This window comes from Conger conger, chromosome 7, assembly GCF_963514075.1.
Source record: "Conger conger chromosome 7, fConCon1.1, whole genome shotgun sequence".
NCBI classification, from domain to species: domain Eukaryota; kingdom Metazoa; phylum Chordata; class Actinopteri; order Anguilliformes; family Congridae; genus Conger; species Conger conger.
Window position 1 is genome coordinate 52077709 of NC_083766.1, and position 21657 is coordinate 52099365.

Consider the following 21657-nt stretch of genomic DNA (forward strand, 5'->3'; position numbering starts at 1 on the left):
ATGGTAGAGTGGCTGGACAGAGTAAAAGGCATATGACTGCCCGCTTGGGGTTTAAAGGACTCTGAGAGCATGAGGAAATTTTTTTTATCAACGATCATCCCATGGTCAAAGTCACTTAGATCACAATATTTTCCTCATTCTGATGATTGACGTGAACATTAACTGAAGCTCCTGACCCATATCTACATAATTGTATGCATTGCACTGCTGCCACACAATTGGCTGATTAGATAATCACATGAATAAGTAGGTGTAATAAAGTAAAAATGTTCCTAATAAAGTGCTCGGTGAGTGTATATTATATTTATAAAAACTAGGATGCCTAAGACTTTTGCACAGTAGCCTACTGTATATCATACCTCCGTTCCACGATCAGTGTTAATGGATAGAAATTGACACCCACACAAAAGTGCCATGCAGCAGGACAACAGAATTGTGAAAATTATTTTTGCTAGCCTTAATTCTTTTACTAGCTATATCAAGGAGGCTATTTGTTTCCTCAAAAGACATCCTTAAAAGCATTGGCCAAGAAAAAAGTAATCGCAGTTCACCAATCATGGTACAGCACTGACCAGGCATGAAGGAAGCAAACTTCCACTGTCCAAACATCATCTTAATGTAAAATATATCTTCTTTGATCATATGAGGTTGTTCTGAGTCAATAGATTCAACAACTAAAAGAAGACATTTTGGTCAAAATTCAAGTTCCTGACCATCATGATCAACAAAGTAACGGTTAACCACAATTATTAAACTTGATCATAAGTTAGTGTTTTGAATTGAAGAGGTCCACAAGGGCAGACCAAAGGATCTGATGGATTCAAAAGATCCTGAAATGGTCAAAGATCTTCTCCACACACAGCCCTTATAATCACTAATTTCATAAAATGCTAAAAAGACGTTATCCTTGTGATGGGATGGTGCACAAACTATTTAAAACATTTTACAAAAGGGTTATCTCATAAAAACAATTCATATACTGCTTTGGTCTCATGTCTCTTTCATGATTATTTATGAATTGATTGTCAATAAAGAGTAACTGTTAATGATACTGTACTCCATTTGAATTTTTGCAGAACTTTATAGTGTGTTCATAGTGCCCCAAAAAAGTACAATACATTTGTAATTCATTCATAAGTTGCATGCTTGCATTCCAGAATGTATTTTTAGAATGTACAATTTTACAGTGTAGTTTTACAAGTATTGACACATGCAATCTCAACATACAGTATGAAAACATGCATTAATTGATTGGGAATTTGCTATATTCATATGCCTTACCATTTTGATGTAATATTTTAATTTATGTATATTTGTAATCAATGAACAAATATATTTCTCATTTAAATATAATCTTCAATTTTTTCTTCTGTTCTCAGTGTTCTTTACTGCATGTCTTTTGCATGGTTTCAGGATTCTTCTACGGAGCTCAGTAAGGTTTAATCCATAAATAATAGGGTTGAAAAGTGGCGGGATTATTAACAATTCCAAAGACATGAAATTGCGTACACTCGATGCACCCCGTGATCCATATCGACTGTACATTGTGTCAAAAAGTACAGACATAGCAAAATGTATTAAGGTAACTAAATGTGGTACACAGGTCTGCATAAACTTCACTTTGCCTTCTTTAGAATGTATACATGCAGTAATCAATTTCTTATATGAATAAACAATAAAAAGAGCATGTGCCATGAATGAAAGTATTACAATGAATCCAATCACATTATGTAGTGTGGTAGGAACACAAGAAAGACGCACAACAGACCAGTTATCACAGTACAGTTTGTCTATTTGAGACCCACATAAAGGCAACACACTTGTCAAAGCTACCATAAGAACTGAACAAAACAAGGGATACAGCCAGCAAAAAGTAAGCATGTGAATAACAGCCTGGGTTGTCATTATGGAGTGATATTTTAATGGCTGGCATATGGCCACAGTTCTGTCATAAGCCATCACTGTTAGTGTAGAAAAATCACACATAACGCTAGAATATATCACAAACACTTGAAGTAGACATCCACTATATGAAATATCATGAGTATATCCTGAGTCACTGATTATATCAAGCAAGAATTTTGGGTAGAAACCTGAGGTTCCATAAACTCCATTAATAGACAAATTACAAAGGAAGACATACATGGGCTCGTGGAGTGTCCTTACTTGGAGAATAGTAATAGCAAGACAAAGATTGAAAAATAACATAGTAAGATATGCTAGAAGAACCAATGAAAAAAAGAAATATTTGTTTCCCTTTGTTACATTAAGCCCAGAGAGAGTGAATGTAGTGACATTTGATGTAAAAGCCATTGTGTGGACAGTCTACAACCAGTACAGCCTGCAAAAGATTAAAACATTTCAGGTTATCCAAAAGGTTATCCATTTCAGGTTATCTTGTCCCATTTCTGTGATTGTGAATGCCAACAAATATGAACAATTAATGGCTAACTGTGGCTTGACAGAATACATGTGTGAATTGCAAACAACATACAGTGAGCAGCATAAGTCTTGGGACACAGATTTTGTTTCTCTATAATCCACAATTTTTGATTTGTAATTAAACAATTCCCAGGTGCTAAATTTGTTTGCAATTGTTTGTTTACAAACATAACATTGTGGGTTACAGAGACAAAGTTCCTAAAAAAACCCCTTTGATTTCAGTCAATAGCCACCGTACCTACGTCTGGGCCATCATGCAGCATGTAGCCCAGCCTCTTTAGTTGATTGAACAAATGTTCGGTAAATGGGCCTCCTTACTCCTCTGTACTTGTTCAACATTACCAAGTTTTCAAGAGAAGCATCAGCTTTGCTTGTAATTACATCTGTCCTCCAGTCTGTCAAATTGACAAATAAACCACTACAATCTTAGGCCAATGATAATGAATAGTCTGCTTTTGTCCTGGGCGCATTACAACAATTACGACCACAATGATGTGATTAATTCGTTTCAATTACGAAAATAACGAACTTAATAGCCTACCAAAAAGCAGCTCAGCCGAAAATCCGTTTATTTAAAGAGGGGCTGTATTTGAATACGTGAAAAACTCGTAATATCAACCAGCTTACAACGTGTAAAAACTCAGATTTCTCGACTGTACCTGCCCGACTTTGGAACACACACTGTCTCCCTGTTTCTATCTCTTGCAGTTTAAGGCGGCAATTACAGTTCTACATAATCGTTACTCATGGAGCACGCTACGGAAAGAATGACTTGAAATACATATGCCATGAGGCAGGTATTTGTCCGCCTAGGAAGATAAATTAAGTTGAAGTTGGAGTCCTGTGGGTTTAACATTAATAATGGCAGAGCTCAATTGAACCAAGCAACTTGGTATAGTTTAATGTTTTCAGTTTGAACGGCACGCCTACATTTTTGAATAGCAAATGCGACAATTTGCTATTTCAATTAATTTGGCTAATATAGCCATGTTTATGAAAAATGCTAATTTATTTCCCGGATGGAATTGATTTTTCCATTCATACAGATGCTTTCCAAATTCATCATGGAAGATACTTAAAAAAAAATAAAAGATTATGCAGTATACCCCACAGACACATATTTTAAATGTAGACTCATAAACTTCTCATAGAAACACAGTCCTACTCAGCAACAGAAATAGGCCATTGAATTACCTTCCACATGCTCCTCATGTGTCAATGCTGTATTAGCAGAACATTTCTGACTGTTGACCATAAATATATATGCCTTGAAACAAAGGGAGGAGCCTGTTTGCTTTCAAGATATCAGGTGATTTTACCCTATTTACCAGTAACTATAAGCAGGGAATGAGGGTCATCATCTGTAGGTGCAATACGACAATGTGTGAAGTGGTTGCATAGCATAGCACTTGGTAACATTTTAAAAGATAAGATTTAAATTCCATTCCCTGCTGGAAGTGGTTCCCATTCAGGGTTATGGTGCAATCCTTAAATATTTGGGTCTGCACTCCAACAGATTGGATTTAATATGAAACAATGCATTTGAGGTACAGAATGTCACCTTTAATTTGAAGATATTTACATCCATATTGAGTGATCTGTATAAGAATGACATCCCTTTTTATACATAGTACATACCCATTTCAGGGGACCAAAAGTGGACTGATGGATTCTCAGCTGTTTAATCGGGTGTATTCAATCGCTTCCTTGTGCAGGTATAATAAAGCTTTCAGTATGGAATGAATTGCCTTTGGAGCCTGTTATTGGTGTGTGTCAACAAGAGCACCAAAGTTATTATGAGGCTGAAAAATAAGAGAAAAAAAAGAGATATAGGCCAAACAATAGGCTTACCAAAACAAACTGTATGGACCATCATTAAGAAGAAGGAGAGCATTTGTGCATGTTTTGGATTATTGCCTTGCCGAGGGATGAAGCACTGTCCAATGAGTTTGTCGGAATTTGATTGAACTTGAGCAGATGCGATGCTTCAGCACACTTCAGAATTCAGTCTACTGCTGCCATCAGTTGTTACATTATCAATGAAGGCAGGTGAGCCAGCACCTGTGGCAGCCATATATGCCCAAACTAGAACACCCCCACCACCATGTTTCACAGATAAAGGGAAACATGGTGGAAGAGGGGAAACTTAGCTGTCACAATTCCAGTGCCAGCTCAGTATTAGCCAGCTCAGTATTAGCCACTCAGTTAATCTAGCTAGCAAGCAATAAGCATTGCTAGTTTGGCATGTTTTGCCATAACACTACTTTTTTAGTGGTTTCGTTGCAGCAAATTCCGCTGGCTAATTTAAACGAGTAAAACTGCCATTATCCTAGCTCGCCTATCACATGTAGTGTGGTGTATTGATTGTATTTAAGTTTGCTAGTCACACATAGCCATTGAGGTTAACATTGTTTTTCAGTATAGGCTATTTCTAATAAATGAAGGTCTCGAATCCCTGGTTCTGTAAGTAGGCCTATGACCACTGGCACTTACTGACAGAAACTAAACTAATGGCGTTTCAAGTCATCAAGATGGTGGCCAGCTGTCTTATGACGTCACATGAAATCCATTACTATCGGTGTACGCTATTGATATTGAAGTTGACATGACAAAAATATGACTTTGGGGTACTATGGACAGACCTTCAGCAAATTTCATATTATTACTCAGTGGGCAAATAAGTAATGACTCTCTTGGTAAATGAGGTAAAGTCACTTAAAACCCTACGGCACACAAGCACCTCCCATAACTTTGAAACATATATATTAAAAGTGTGTCGTCCAAAATATTGTGTTCATACAGAAGTGACACATGAGGGGCATGTTAAAGGTAATTAAATACCAATACAAATGTTTGTTGTTTAGGAGATAAATAAGAAATTGTATTTAGATAGCAACTTTCAAGCAGAGGGCATGAAGTGCTTTCCAGAATAGAAACAAAAATATGATAGAAAAGGGGATACATTAAAAGCAACATAAAAGACGGATGATCAGCAAAAAATAGCAATATGTAAAATAATAAGCACAGTAAACGTAAGACACAAGAAATAAATATTAAATAACATTCAAAAAAACAGTCGCAGTAAACCCAGTGAGTAAAAAGGGAGAACAAAGCTATACATCATTTGTTACAGAAGGCAATTCTGTAAAAATAGGATTTGAGGCTAGTTTTAAAAGCAGATACTGTATCAATAGTCCTAATAAGGCTGTTCCAGAGCCTAGGGGCCATTACAGCAATAGCTCAATCACCACTTGATTTTCATCTAAACTGAAACTAAACTGTCTCTACATATTTACAGTGTGTTGCAGTTTATTCAATTTCCTCAATGGCAGATCTGAGCATTTTCAGTGCTGTAATTCCCAGTATTACACTTCAACAATTGAAATGCTGTGAAAAGTACTTTTTAGATAGTGAAGTTTGTGACTTTCTTATTTTGTGTTTGCACTATTATACAATGTATATATTCCATGTACACATGTATTATTTAAATGTGTTTTGTCATTCTTTCAGAAAAACCTAAAAATAAACTATCTGCAAACTATAATTGCAAACTGAAATATACAAACCTTGTTTGTAAGGTATGCATAAGGACTGAGATAATTGTTTCTTGTCCTTTTTTCTCTGGTCGGAAACAGTGGAACAAGACTGAGAAATTTAAGCTAGTCTGTACATTATTCCAGGTCATGTATTTTTTTTATCATATATATCGTATATACTGAAACAAGCAGGTTAATTCTGACATTGATAATCCCAGAAAAAAGGACATATACATATACCATATATGCCTAAAGGATAATATATTTTGCGTTTGTTCTCCATGCAGGCTCTACCTCTGACAGACAAGTGCACACAATGGCCTTTTCATCGAATGTCACAACATTCACTCTCTCTGGACTTAATCTAACAAGGGGAAACAAATATATATTTTTTTCGCTGGCTCTTCTCGCATATCTTATGATGTTATTTTTCAATCTTTGTCTTGCAATTACTATTCTCCAAGTAAAGACACTCCACGAGCCCATGTACATTTTCCTGTGTAATTTATGTATTAATGGAATTTATGGAACCTCAGGTTTCTACCCAAAATTCTTGCTTGATATAATCAGTGACTCTAATGATATTTCCTATAATGGATGTTTACTTCAAATATTTGTGATATATGGTGGGGTTATGTGTGATTTTTCAACACTAACAGTGATGGCTTATGACAGGACAGTGGCCATATGCCAGCCATTAAGGTATCACTCTATAATGACAACCCAGGCTGTCGTTCTGTCACTAATGTTTTGCTGGATGTGTCCTTTATTTTGTTCAGTCCTCATCATAACTATGACAAGCGTGTTGCCTTTATGTGGGTCTCAAATAGACAAACTGTACTGTGATAACTGGTCTGTTGTGCGTCTTTCCTGTGTGCCTGTGACATTGAATAATGTGATTGGATTCATTGTTATACTTTTATTTATGGCACATGCTCTTTTTATAATGTATTCTTATAAAAAATTGATATCTGCATGTAGAAATTCTAAAGAAGACACACTGAAGTTTATGCAGACCTGTGTACCTCACTTATTTTCCATAATAAATTTTGCAGTATCTGTGCTTTTTGACACAATGTATAGTCGATATGGATCCCGGGTTAGCTCACAGAGTGAACACGTACGCAATTTCATGTCTTTGGAATTGTTAATCATCCCACCCCTTTTCAACCCAATTATTTACGGATTAAAACTTACTGAGCTCCGTACAAGAATCATGAGGCCTTGCCAAAGACATATAGTAAGGAACAATGAGCTGAGAAGAAAAATAAGATAATAAAGCAAAGTTTTAGAAAAAGTTTTTTGCAGAGGTGTGCTTTTGCAATATAGCTATTCATATTGAAGTTGACAACTCAGACAGACAAAGGACATAAACGCATCATTTAAACTTTGTTGCTATTTGCATTTGATTTGTGTGTCAATGGACTCTGATTGGATTAAAATGTGACTACTCTTCCTTTTTCATGCTTGAATACTTCATTTTACCTGATGTCTTAAAGTGGACGGGAGTGTATGCAATGTATTTTGACCATAAGTGTGCGAGGATGAAGAGATTTGTAAGGAGGGTAAAAGTAGGGGGCCAATGGGCCCTCCCTTTCCAGTGACAGTGCTTCATCGTGCTCCCTGTGCTGTTTTGTGTTCTATTATCCATTTTACAATGTAAGTGACAGTGTCTATACAATTCAAAAAGGAAAATTTCCCAAGTCTTTTCCCCAGGACAGTGAGTAGTCATTAGTTTTAAGAGAATAGTGAAGTAATAAAGAGTTGAGAGATGTTAAAGAGATAAATGGAAAAATACATTTTAAAAAGCCAAATAAAATGTTAAAAGGTTCAGTTCAATGATGAAGGCTACCACAGAGCTTAGGACTGAACTAGGCCTCTTGAGTCCTGACTAAAGGGACTTAATTATGCTACTCTAATTACAGAAACTGTTAATGTCTGGACAATGTTACAGCCTATAGTGCATTATTGCACCATATCACCAGGGAATGGTGAATGTAAGTGTAATTTGTGGCCTAATGAAGGACATCACAAAGGCATACTGTGCCTTGTGTCTCTTCAAATTTATGGTTTTAACCTTTTGAAGAGTAGATTTTATTGTAATGTTTTTTTTCCTTTATAAAATTGGATGAAGTTTAATCACTGTGAAAATTCAAGTGTTGCATGCAGTATGCTGCAAGGATCCTTGCTCTTCCACTTTTAAACGTTAGCATATGGCAGTGTGATACGAGTTGAATGGCTTTTTTTACTGACCACGATTTTGTCGTGCCAATAAAGCTATTTGAAATTGAATGTTGTGAAATAGAGACTGATATAACTATCATCGTTTGCATCGTGTGGTTCTTCGCCTCCTCACCCTGCCTTAAAACCCTTTAACGAACACCTCATCCTGGACCTTGTCCATAATGGGCATTCACCCTGGTTCTGACACTCAACGCATTCTATTCATTTTCTACGTAGAGGCTTGTGGTGCATGACGGACGCGGTATGGCTTGTGCTGTGGTGCGTTTACTGGTTCTGTTATTTGAATATGCTCCACCCCTGCTTTACACAAATAAATGCACCGCTAGGCTGCCAGTGTTCCATGGTAGGTTACATCACTTGTTTGCCTTGATACAATAGAGGCATCTATCCGGTGGAACTTGCCTACAGTAATGCCCATAAAACGGATAGCTTGTCTCATTGCACATCTCCATGCATCCATGCCAGTGTGGAGGAAATTTCTGCTACGCCTGAGATATCTGCATCACCTATTTCTGGTTCCAGGGTTCACCATAATTTATCGGATACAATGCTATCACATGATTGTATGCACCACGACATCTGCTTTTGTACGCACACTTTTGTACGTTTATGCCAATAATAATATTAGTCTGCAAACTGCATAGCCGCTTGCTAGCATGGTATATAGTGAAGGCTACCAAAGTGATGAGCAATGTTGTGAAATACAGTAGGCATATAAGATCAATTGCATGTCTTAATCACTTAGGTAGGTTTGTAAGTTTTTCCACCTAGCTAGCCAACATAAGCTCCGTACTGTAATTCAAAGCTGCTTGCACGCTTTGCTATAGCCAAACTGCCTTTATGGCTTGTAAGTGAATTCACAGTTGTTGCTTGCCACGTAACTGAAACTATACGTATGCAGGCACAAAACTAAGTACATAAACATGTGATAGCATTGTATCCTACAGTGGTGTGCAAAGATTTGGTCACCCCTGATTTAAATGTCTGAGACAATTAATCTGTGATCGAAAGCAAACCTGAATTCTAAATGTTAAACGTGAGACCTTTACCAATTTTAAAGCAAGATTTATTTTTCATTTTTTACTGTTTAGAAATTATAAAAAAGGAAAGGGGCCTTGTGCAAATGTTAGGGAACCCTTTTGGATTATTCTGTGTTGCTTTTTAAAAAGATGATTACTAAGGCCCAGACCCAAGTGATTTACTCATCGGGTGAAATGAAACTGAAATGAGTATAATTCGAGGGCTGAGCCTGAAGTCCATGCCTTCTAAATTATCCAACTACAGTGGCTTTTCTGTCACCATGGGTTCCTCTAAACACTTCTCCAAGGATTTCAAAGTGAAGATGGTTCATTTCCATCAAGAACGAGAAAGCTAGAAACACTCAATGTTTCAAACTACATATTTCCACTGTCAGAAACATTATTATAAAATGGAAGATAAATGGAACAGTTCATGGCCCGAGACCTGGTGAGAAATGCTCAGAAGAACCAACACATCTCTGAAAAACAGCTGCAAAAAAGTAGCAAAACAGGTCTAGCTATTCACAGGATGAATATAAGGACAATACAACATACTTTTAATTTTTTTATTTAGTAAAGTTTTATTTTTCCCTTTTTCTCCAAATTTGGTAGCCAATTGTACCCCATCTCATTCAATTAGAGCTAGTATTAGATACACCGCCGACACGCCTTCTTCAAGCCATCTCATCTCATGCTTGTCTTCCGTGATTCCAAGGCACCCAAGGTGCTTTTTGTTGTGCGGCGATCTACTAACCCTGCCAAGTCCCTCCCTCTGGAGCAGCGAGCCAATTATGCTGCTCCACGTGAGCCGGCCAAACTTGGCTTTTGGCAGGACCGAGAATCAAACCCTTGTCCCCGGTGTGCAACTGCAGTGAACTGCAAGCGCAAGTCCGCTGCGTCTTAGCCTGTTGCACCACCGCGGCCCCAAACAACATACTTTAAAGAACAAAGACCTACATGGCAGAGTTACCAGAAAGATGCCTTTCCTACGACCTCAACACAAAATTTAGCATCTAAAGGATGCAAAAGAAAACATCGAGAAGCCTGAAGGCTTTTGGAACAATGTGCTTTGGACTGACAAAACCAAAATGGAAGGGGTGACCAGACAGATGCCTATATATGTATATATATCCACGTTTAAAAATGAATAAATGAATAAAATATTGTAAAATATGCTTAGTTTGTCACAAATAACATGAAATCAATTGGAAGGCTAAAAACAATGTCAATTAACCTTTTTTTTAGTGTCAGTTACACAGTGCTGTTAGGACAGAATGTTTTTCAAAGCTTTCCTCATTTTTGTCATCCTGACTCCATACATGATTGGATTAAGAATTTGAGGACATGTCAGAAAGTACACTGTGAAAGCGTTAAGAGTGATTTGGGGGACATGTGTCATGTCAAATCGAGATTGGACAATTTCAAAGACACAGGAAACTGTGAAGTTCAGGAGTGATATTACTTGGGGAATGCATGTGTTTAAAGCTTTGTTCTGAGCTTCTTTGGGTAAATAGTAGCAGATTTTTAGAATGTTTGCATAGGAATATAAAATGGGGAACAAGGGGACAACAACACTCAGAACTGTAGTGCAAAGTCCATAAATGTTGTTTAAAGTTGTGTCTATGCAAGAAAGTCTGATGATGGCATAGTTGGTACAACACAGTTTGTGGATGATATTACCACACAACGGTAACCTTAATTGAAGTGACAGAGTAACTGTAAATTTTATGGATGAAAATAGCCAGATAAACATCACTAATGAGCACACTTTGAAAGAACTCATCCTACTGCTGTAATGTAGTGGATGACAGATGGACAAATATCTATCATAAGCCATAACAGCTAAAGTACACAATTCTACTGCTCCATATGTGTGCAAGCAAAAAACCTGCAAAACACAAAAAGGTCTGGAGATTTCATGAGTGTCGGATAAAATATGCAATAATAGCACAGGTAACAAGGCAGTGCTACCATACAGTTCATTAAAAAATAAACTACGCAGAAACGAATACATGGGTTCATGCAGGCTCTTATCTACCAATATCAATGAAATAAGGGTAATGTTAGTTAGAATAATTGTGAGAGTCAGAAGAAGCACAAAGCTGAAGTAGAAATATTTCCTTTTTCCAAGATCCTCATAGGCTGCCAAAATGAAGAAAGTGATGTCGGATGAGTTCTCCATGGTTTTCAGTATTCAATCACAGTTCATTCTGTGGGAGCCAGCCATGCAGGTCATAATTTTTTGTAAAACATATCAAATTTCAATTGAAGTTGCAGAGCATTATGTGTGTTTGTGTGTGTGAGTGTGTGTGGGTCCTGTACCTGGTATGTGCTTTGGGCTTAGTATCAACGGGTCTTCGGACTTAGCTCTAGCACATGAAAATCTCAGGTTATGGGACGCAATGCTGGTCTGAAACTCAGATGTTTGGGCACTTGGACCCACCTGTAGTCGATTCCAGATAGTCTTCAGACTTGCTGCAGCCCATGGCTGCACTCAGAGGTTGTAGGAGTTGCTGCAACCTGTCACCACATACAAGTCTTAAGACTTGTACCTGCCATTGACCTCTGCTAGGACTGTTGGGACTTGTAGCAGACCACAGATTTATGTCACTGTGACACAGTATGGGATACTGCAACACTTCAGAACATAGGCAGCAGCTCTTGAGGGCTCTTTTACAGCATAGCTGGAATCAGTTTCCTGTTGAGCAGCAGACATTCTGGATTCAAAAAGAGGAGCTTGGACATGATGCAAATCACAATGATTTACTGTGTATAAAATCCAGCAATAACCATCTTGAAATTACCAGCTGTTTCAAAACCAAGCTTGAACTGTTTTTTTCAGCAGGCTAAGCATCAATAGCTTGATAGGTAGCAAAGTAAATACAAATGGGCATAACACAACATTAACCCTCCTATTATATTAAGATTTAATGACCGCTTTTATGTTTGGGGACTAATTGAGCCCAACAGTTTAAATAAATACACAATTATTGTAACCTAAATATTTTCACGCTTTGTCGATTTCCAAAGTGACTAGCCATTTATTCATAAATATGAAAGATCTGTGAGAGCAGTTTGGTTATTTCATGTTTACCCTTTAATCCCACCAACTTAGAAAATTAGAAAAATCATACTGTATCAATATGAAACAAGGTTAACTGATTTTTAAGAGATGTCAAACACTAAATAGGGTCAAATTGACCCCAAAAATAATAGGAGGGTTAAGCAAGCCAAAGTCAATGCAACATGAACTCAATAATCTACTTCCGAACACAATGCAAAACATACCAGCTGAGCATGGTTACCTGTAATTGTTCTGATAAAAAAATGAACTGGTAATTTTGTACAGAAATGACTATGACTGGTAGGAGACTGTTAAACAGTTCTCCACAAATGTGTTCTTGGGCTTTCCTTAAATATCATCATGGAAGAACCACCCACTTTCCACACAATCTTCTGACACTGTGACAACCTTCCACCACCCGAATACCCCCCTCCTACAGGTGCAGCATAGCTGTGTGGTATATGAGTTATCTCCCCCAGGCACTAGAGAGATGGCTGAATTGAGAACATTGAATAAGGGACTTTGCATGACCTGTGATACCAAATCGTTTTCCAGAGCTACTTTGGGTTTCATACATCTGTATGAGCACCAGCTACAGACACAGACTGAAAGTGTATCATAAAGGTGTTACTGTGCCCCAGTAAAGAAAGCAAACTAAGGTAATTGTTTGGAATGAAAACTTGCATGCAAAAACCGGCCCTCCAGGACTAGAGTTGTGTACCCCTGCTCTAAGGCCTCTCCAAATTCCACCCCTTTTAATTAACCACAACAGCAGCAACTGCAGACTAAGCAGAAGACAATCCTCCTGGAGCAATGTGGGTTTAAGGGGCTGGCTCGAGGGCCCAACAGCTTGGCTACAACCGGGGATCGAACCAATGACCTTGTCATGTACCTTAAACACAATGCTACAGGTTGCCTGGTGGAAGGAGTAAGGGATCAAACCACCAACCTTACAGGTCCTAGTCATGTACCTGTAGAACCCAGACAGCTAGACCAATGAGGGAATAGCTGGAAGTGAAGGGACGACAAGTTTTTCCCTGGCTGTTGTGACGTAAATAAGAGATTTTAATTATCATCCTCTGTTTGAGAACAGAGCACAATTACGTTTAAGAATATACTGGGTCCGTTGCCACAGGTTTGACCTGCCCAATATCCCGCTTACGGCTGGCCTGAAACGGATTAGTAAAATTCTTATTGTTCTCCGTTCGCAAACGGGGCCATGTTGTAAGCTTAGTGGTTATTATAGTTTTACTCGTTTATCTGACTCCATTTAAGATTAGAATTTAGAAGTTTGGTTTTGAAACATGCGCGAACCTCGGGAGTGGTTACACTCGACTCTGACGGCGCCACAATTACTCAATATATGCTCCCAGGATTAGCATTATTGCTGAAATCTCAGTTCGGCGGAGAACTCAGAGGCTTAGGGTCTAGCCAACACAATACATGCAAAATGCTGCCATGGTAGTTGCGAGCCCAGGTCGGCGTGTATTTAGAGGGCTCCTTAGAGTTAACTTGACAGGAACCGGCATAGAAACGCCCATGAGTTCCCTTCACGCCAAATTACAAGAGCCATACACCACCTTTTATGGGCCGAACTTGACTGCCTTTCCCAGCTTGAAACCACCACAGATGCACCAAGCCGCTGATCAGTCGGTCTTTGATCAATGCCGTCCCCCTGAGTATTCAGTTGTAATTTAGGCTGAAAAGGTACAAGATGAATTAGAGTCATAGAGATCACGCAAGTTACAAACAAAATAGTTTATTCACAGACAGGGAGGTTGTTAGGTTTAGAATATCACATTCAATTACAAAATAGACAAATTGAAAATAAAAATATAGAGTAAATAGTCTTACCCAGCCTGCTTTGGCTACACACATATACAGAGTATGCACAGTGTGGGAAGTTGAGTGCGATCTTCCCTGATAGGCTTGTCTCCCTTGCTTTTATGCCAAATCATGTGTTTGATCCAGGCGGCAGTGCCATCAATTAGCCTGGTGGGGTTGTCAAATCTAAAATTTAGGCCCCCTCCTTTGGGGGTTGCCAAGCAAGGGTAAATAGAGAATTAGATGATTTACCAGAGAGGACATTCCACTGTTTCCAGTTTTACCTTGAGTTCCTGAAACTATGGTTTACTCAACTCCATTTGGTATGGGATGTATCTCTTCCGATTCCTTGATTTTACCGGATTGCATCCATAACAAACAGATTATCCTAATTATTATGGTGCAGTTATCATGAAACCTCCCTCCTGAGTATCCATTTTACATGCAATTCATGTTATTACTACATAAGACATAATGCAATACAACAAGGATCACAACAGTTTTGAAGTTTTCATCCAGGAGAGCAGTCACTGGGGTAATGACAGCAGTGCCCAAAGGAGGGCACTATGATACTGTCTGGAGTCTTTCCCCTTGGAAGTGACCAGGTATGGGGTCACAGGAGAGGTCGCAAATGTTTTGGCACACATTCTTTTCCCATTAGTTTTTAATGGCCCTCATGGCCTAATTGACCTGGAACCACTCATACACCCATCATATACAGTGCATCTGGAAAGTATTCACAGCGCTTCACTTTTCCCACATTTTGTTATGTTACTGTCACGTTTCAGGTCTGTCTTGCCTTGTTTTATGTTTTATCATTTTGTCTTAGTCTCGTATTGTCTTATAGTGTATTATGTTAGTCTTGGTTCGTCATGTTGTTTAGTTTATTTCTTGTTACGATTAATATTCTTGTCATGTCTAGTTATGTTTTCGTTACGATTATTTTCCCTTGTTATGTTGAGTGGTTATCATCTTAGTTCGTTTAATGTTATGTTTTGATTTATGTTTATTGTTACGCTAACTGGTCGTTGTTTAAACATACACTTTTACATGTCTTTCCGCAACCCTTGCATTCCGGCTTTCTCCCTCTCTTTCTGTCACTCACACCCTATGTGTTCATGTTACCTTACGTTTCTCGTGCATGTCATTTACTAATTTACTAATGCTAGGGCAGGATAGGTTTATTACTAACGATTACTAATGACCTTGTTAAACTTGTCATCCATCGCACCTGTTTTCCATTCCCTTGCTGCTCTCTAACTAATTCTAATCCGCATTTATAGCCCAGTCGCACTTCTGTTCTTTGCGAAATTGTCTGCCTCTTGTCCGTCACAGCAACTCTTGAGCATTATTACCATTGACTTCACGTTAAGATCCAAGCCTGTTTATCGACCACTGTTTATTGATTTCTGTTTCGTTGACCATCACTTGTTTTTGACCACATCCTCGCCTACTGTTCTTGTATCTTTGCCTCGCTGTTTTGTTTATGGTTTCGACTTCCGCATCGCCCTTGACTACGACCCTGCCTGCCGCCCGCCTGTACTTCTGCCCCGCTGACAGCTCTCCTGCTACCGGACCTCCCTGCACGTCTACCGACTACGAGTTTGCCTCTTCCCTCGGCACCGTATTTTCTGATTATTTATTGTTTTATTGGCTGGGTCTACGTGTATGGACTTTGCTTGTTTTGACTACGCTCCTGGGATTCGTCCCGAATAAAGCCCTGACGGACTTTATATTACTATTGTTTCTGAGTCGTGCATTTTGGGTCCAACCCCCACGCACCCGTCTCAGTTACAGCTTTATTCCAAAATGGAATAAATTCATTTTTTTCCTAAAGATTCTACACACAACACCCCATAATGACAACATGAAATACGTTTTTTTGAAACTTTAGCAAATTTATTTAAAATAAAAAACTAAGAAATCACATGTACATACAGCGGGTAAAATAAGTATTGAACATATTCATATCAGCTGGTTCGGTCCCAACTGATGGCTTATATAAAGGTGTCTCATTGCCAAGGTGTCACACAAGAAACATCTCATGATGGGTAAAGGCAAAGGACTCTCTCAAGACCTTCGCAACCTTATTGTTGCAAAACATACTAATGGCATTTGTTACAGAAGGATATCTAAACTTCTGAATGTTACAGTGAGCACTGTTGGGGCCATAATCCGGAAGTAGAAACAACATCAATTCACCATAAACCGGCCACGACCAGGTGCTCCTCGCAAGATTTCTGACAAAGGAGTCAAAATAATTATCAGAAGAGTTGTCCAAGAGCCAAGGACCACTTGTGGAGAGCTTCAGAAAGATCTGGAATTAGCAGGTACAATTGTTTCAAAGAAAACAATAAGTAACGCACTCAACAGCCATGGCCTGTATGCACGCTCACCACGCAAGACTCCATTGCTGAAGAAAAAGCAGTTTGAAGCTCGTTTAAAGTTTGCTGCACAACATTTAGACAAGCCTGTGAAATACTGGGAGAATATAGTCTGGTCAGATGAGACCAAAATTAAACTCTTTGGATGCCATAATACACAGTGAAGTTTGGAGGTGGGAACATCATGGTGTGGGGCTGTTTTTCAGCATACGGCACTGGCAAACTTAATTTAATTGAAGGAAGGATGAATGGAAAAATGTACCGAGACATTCTTGATAAAAATCTGCTGCCATCTACCAGGATGATGAAGATGAAACGAGGGTGGACATTTCAGCAAGACTATGATCCCAAACACACAGCCAAGGAAACTCTCACTTGGTTTCAGAGAAAGAAAATAAAGCTGCTAGAATGGCCCAGCCAATCACCTGACTTGAATCCAATAGAAAATCTATGGAAAGAACTAAAGATTAGAGTTCATAGAAGAGACCCACGGAACCTTCAAGATTTGAAGACTGTTTGTGTGGAAGAATGGGCCAAAATCACACCTGAGCAATGCATGCAACTAGTTTCTTCATACAGGAGGCGTCTTGAAGCTGTTATTACCAACAAAGGCTTTTGTACGAAGTATTAAATAAATGTAACTAAGTGTGTTCAATACTTTTTCCCTGTGTCATTCCATTTTATGACACATAACTTAATTTATGGATATCTAAGGTTTGATTTCTTTGCATGTGTGGGTTGCATGGGTTGTTACCGACATCTGGTGAAAATTCCATGTCAGTAGCACCTTTAGAAATATATTTACTGAGAAAAATGGTGATGTGTTCAATACTTATTTTACCCGCTGTAAGTATTCACAGCCTTTGCCATTAAGCTCAAAATTGAGCTCAGGTGCATCCTGTTTCCACTGATCAATGTTGAGATGTTTCTACAGCTTAATTAGAGTCCATCTGTGGTAAATTCAGTTGATTGGACATGATTTGGAAAGGCACACACCTGTCTATATAAGGTCCCACAGTTGACAGTGCATGTCGGAGCACAAACCAAGCATGAAGTCAATGGAATTGTCTGTAGACCTCCGAGACAGGATTGTCTCGAGGCACAAATCTGGGGAAGGGTACAGAACAATTTCTGCTGCTTTGAAGGTCCCAATGAGCACAGTGGCCTCCATCATCCGTAAATGGAAGAAGTTCGGAACCACCAGGACTCTTCCTAGAGCTGGTCGCCCGTCTAAACTGAGCAATCGGGGGAGAAGGGCCTTAGTCAGGGAGGTGACCAAGAACCCGATGGTCACTCTGTCAGAGCTCCAGCATTCCTCTGTGGAGAGAGGAGAACCTTCCAGAAGTGGCCATCGGAAACTCGGAAGTAAAAGGCCCGCCTGGAGTTTGCCAAAAGGCACCTAAAGGACTCTCAGACCATGAGAAACAAAATTCTCTGATGAGACAAAAATTGAACTCTTTGGCGTGAATGCCAGGCGTCATGTTTGGAGGAAACCAGGCACAGCTCATCACCTGGCCAATACCATCCCTACAGTGAAGCATGGTGGTGGCAGTATCATGCTGTGGGGATGTTTTTCAGCGGCAGGAACTGGGAGACTAGTCAGGATTGAGGGAAAGATGAATGCAGCAATGTACAGAGACATCCTGGATGAAAACCTGCTCCAGAGCGCTCTTGACCTCAGACTGGGGCGACAGTTCATCTTTCAGCAGGACAACGACCCTAAGCACACAGCCAAGATATCAAAGGCATTGAACATCTCTGGAGAGATCTGAAAATAGCTGTGCACCGGTGCTCCCCATCCAACCTGATGGAGTTTGAGAGGTGCTGCAAAGAGGAATGGGCGAAACTGCCCAAAGATAGGTGTGCCAAGCTTGTGGCATCATATTCAAAAAGACTTGAGGCTGTAATTTCTGCCAAAGGTGCATCAACAAAGTATTGAGCAAAGGCTGTGAATGCTTATGTACATGTGATTTCTTAGTTTTTTATTTTTAATAAATTTGCCCAAATTTCAAAAAAACTTCTTTCATGTTGTCATTATGGGGTGTTGTGTGTAGAATTTAGAGGAAAAAAATTAATTCATTCAATTTTGGAATAAGGCTGTAACATAACAAAATGTGGGAAAAGTGAAGCGCTGTGAATACTTTCCGGATGCACTGTATCTATCCCTTATCTTCTTGGCGTCGGTGGTCTGAAACTCCCCAAAAGGTAGTCCAAACAGCATTGTCCTTTGTCCCTTTTGACACATACCAGAAGCCCCAGCTCACAGGCTCCTCACAAATGGCAGCCCTTCTCGAGTCACACTTTGCCTCCCTCCTACAACCTTAAAGGGTACCTGTACCCCAAATGAGCATATCACAACTACACCATGCCCAGTATTCACATCTTTTATGCAGCTAAAATAGGCAACAATGCTGGTAATTAGTCGCAGTACTGTATATATAGGTGAAGATACTTACGGTATACTACTCCCTGCGGCAAAAGCTAAATATAAGTATAAATATAACTATGAAATGTTGAAGTCTGGATTCAGAGTATGTTTTTCATGGAAATAAAAATAACAAGTTACTTTTTATTAAGTTATTTTCAGTCTTCAGAAAGTGTACTGGGGCCTATCATGGCTTACTATTTTACTAAGGTATAAAAATGTCAAATCTAAAGCGATGGATTGGCAACCTCTCCAGGGTGTAATCCTGCCTCTCACCCACTACATGCTGGGATGTGAGAACTGAAATACAGCTCAGGATATGTATTATTAATTTTAGACATTTTATTCTGTTAAGAGCACAATATACACTTGACAACAACCCAAACGCATTTCAGGAATAAATTGATACACCTGCCCCTTCTTTCCAAGGAACCCCCGCACTGTATTCTGTATTTCTTCTAATACTGAGACTTAAGCTGCCCAAAATGAAAATACCCAGATAAACACCACTAATGAGCATACTTTGAAAGAACTCATCCTACTGCCCCCCAAAAAAAAAAAAAAAAAAAAAAAAATGCACTTCTGATGACAACTATGTTTAGAACAGCATTTCCTGTGTATTTTGCTAGTTTCTGGATGTGATGCTCTGACTTATGGTAGAACCTATGCACTTGTAAGTCGCTTTGGATTAAAAGCGTCTGCCAAATGACTAAAATGTAAAATGTTAAATGTAAATGTAGTGGATGACAGATGGACAAATATCTATCATAAGCCATAACAGTGAAAGTACACAATTCTACTGCTCCATATGTATACAAGCAAAAAGCAAAGCAAAAAACCTGCAAAACCTCCTGGGCAAATGTCAAGTGAATCATAAAGTGAATCAGTGACACAATTAAAAAATAGCTAAATAACATGTAATATCCTCTGCATCAGCTGCTGCATTTACACATTAAATTACATGTTATTTAGCTACATGTTATTTATACATGCTTTATGTGATTGACTTACAGTTGAATAGACTGAGCAGGAGACAATCCTCCTGGAGCAATGTGGGGTTACGGGCCTTTTTTATTTAAATTTATAATAATTTCAATAAAATACAATATTGTAAAATATGCTTAGTTTGTCACAAATAACATGAAATCACTAGGAAGGCTAAAAACAATGTAAATGAACCTTTATTTAGTCTCAGTTACACAGTGCTGTTAGGAAATAATCTGTTTTTCAGAGCTTTCCTTATTTTTGTCATCCTGACTCCATACATGATTGGATTAAGAATTTGAGGACATGTCAAAAAGTACACTGTGAAAGCGTTAAGAGTGATTTGGGGAACATGTGTCATGTCAAATCGAGATTGGACAATTTCAAAGAAACAGGAAACTGTGAAGTTCAGGAGTGATATTACTTGGGGAATGCATGTGTTTAAAGCTTTGTTCTGAGCTTCTTTGGGTAAATTGTAGCAGATTCTTAGAATGTTTGCATAGGAATATAAAATGGGGAACAAGGGGACACCTACACTCAGAACTGTAGAGCAAAGTCCATAAATGTTGTTTAAAGTTGTGTCTACGCAAGAAAGTCTGACGATGGCATAGTTGGTACAACACAATTTGTGGATGATATTACCACACAACGGTAACCTTAATTGAAGTGACAGAGTAACTGTAAATTTTATGAATGAAAATACCCAGATGAACACCACTAATGAGCACACTTTGAAAGAACTCATCCTACTGCTGTAATGTAGTGGATGACAGATGGACAAATATCTATCATAAGCCATAACAGCAAAAGTACACAATTCTATTGTTCCATATGTGTACAAGCAAAAAACCTGCAAAACACAAAAAGGTCTGGAGATTTCATGAGTGTCTGAAAGAATATGCAATAATAGCACAGGTAACAAGGCATTGCTACCATACAGTTCATTCAAAAATAAACTACACAGAAATGAATACATGGGTTCATGTAGGCTCCTATCTACCAATATCAATGAAATAAGGGTAATGTTTGTTAGAATAATTGTGAGAGTCAGAAGAAGCACAAAGCTGAAATAGAAATATTTCCTTTTTCCAAGATCCTCATAGGCTGCCAAAATGAAGAAAGTGACGTCGGATGAGTTCTCCATGTTTTTCAGCATTCAATCACAGTTCATTCTGTGGGAAGGAGCCATGTAGTTTATACTTTTTTGGAAAACATATCAAATTGAAATTGAAGTCGCAGAGCATAATGTGTGTGTAGATCTTGTACCTGGTATGTGCTTTGGGCTTAAGTGTCAAGAGGTCTTTGCACTCAGCTCTAAATAGCTAGCAAAGTAAATTAAAATGGGCATAACACAACATTACCCTCCTATTATGTTAAGATTTTATGACTGCTGTTTTGGGTCTAATTGAGCCCAACAGTTTAAATAAATACACAATTGTTGTAATATAATGTTTTGACACTGTGGTTGTTGCCTTCTTATTGTTTCCAAAATTATTAACCTTTTATCCATAAATATGAAAAATCTGTGATAAATATCTCATTTTAGAACATAAGGTGAAAGTTTGGCACCTGTATGGGAAAGTGCCACCAGAATTATCCACAAAGAAATCTGAGATAAAAATAAAAATTGTATATTTTCTCACATTTTATAAAGTTACCGAGGGTCAAAAACCCCACACGACACATTTGTATGCAAAGTTGGTACAGGACTTATTGCATGTTTACCATTTAATCC

At 38.5% G+C, this 21657-nt stretch overlaps 4 protein-coding genes across 4 annotated transcripts; 1 reads left to right on the top strand and 3 right to left on the bottom strand.

The window, feature by feature from the left end:
- Positions 1-1356: 1356 nt before the first annotated feature.
- Positions 1357-2313, bottom strand: LOC133133325 (olfactory receptor 6N1-like). Its single transcript, XM_061249430.1, has one exon. It carries the CDS (start codon positions 2311-2313, stop codon positions 1357-1359), a length of 957 nt encoding a protein of 318 aa, XP_061105414.1.
- Positions 2314-6294: 3981 nt separating this feature from the next.
- On the top strand, positions 6295-7254 carry LOC133133327 (olfactory receptor 4B13-like). Its single transcript, XM_061249431.1, has one exon. The coding sequence runs from the start codon at positions 6295-6297 to the stop codon at positions 7252-7254; it is 960 nt and encodes a 319-aa protein (XP_061105415.1).
- A 3251-nt stretch (positions 7255-10505) lies between these two features.
- Positions 10506-11423, bottom strand: LOC133132279 (olfactory receptor 10C1-like). The gene has a single exon (XM_061247622.1). The coding sequence runs from the start codon at positions 11421-11423 to the stop codon at positions 10506-10508; it is 918 nt and encodes a 305-aa protein (XP_061103606.1).
- Positions 11424-20133: 8710 nt separating this feature from the next.
- Positions 20134-21066, bottom strand: LOC133133328 (olfactory receptor 52D1-like). Its single transcript, XM_061249432.1, has one exon. It carries the CDS (start codon positions 21064-21066, stop codon positions 20134-20136), a length of 933 nt encoding a protein of 310 aa, XP_061105416.1.
- Between the last annotated feature and the right edge of the window lie 591 nt (positions 21067-21657).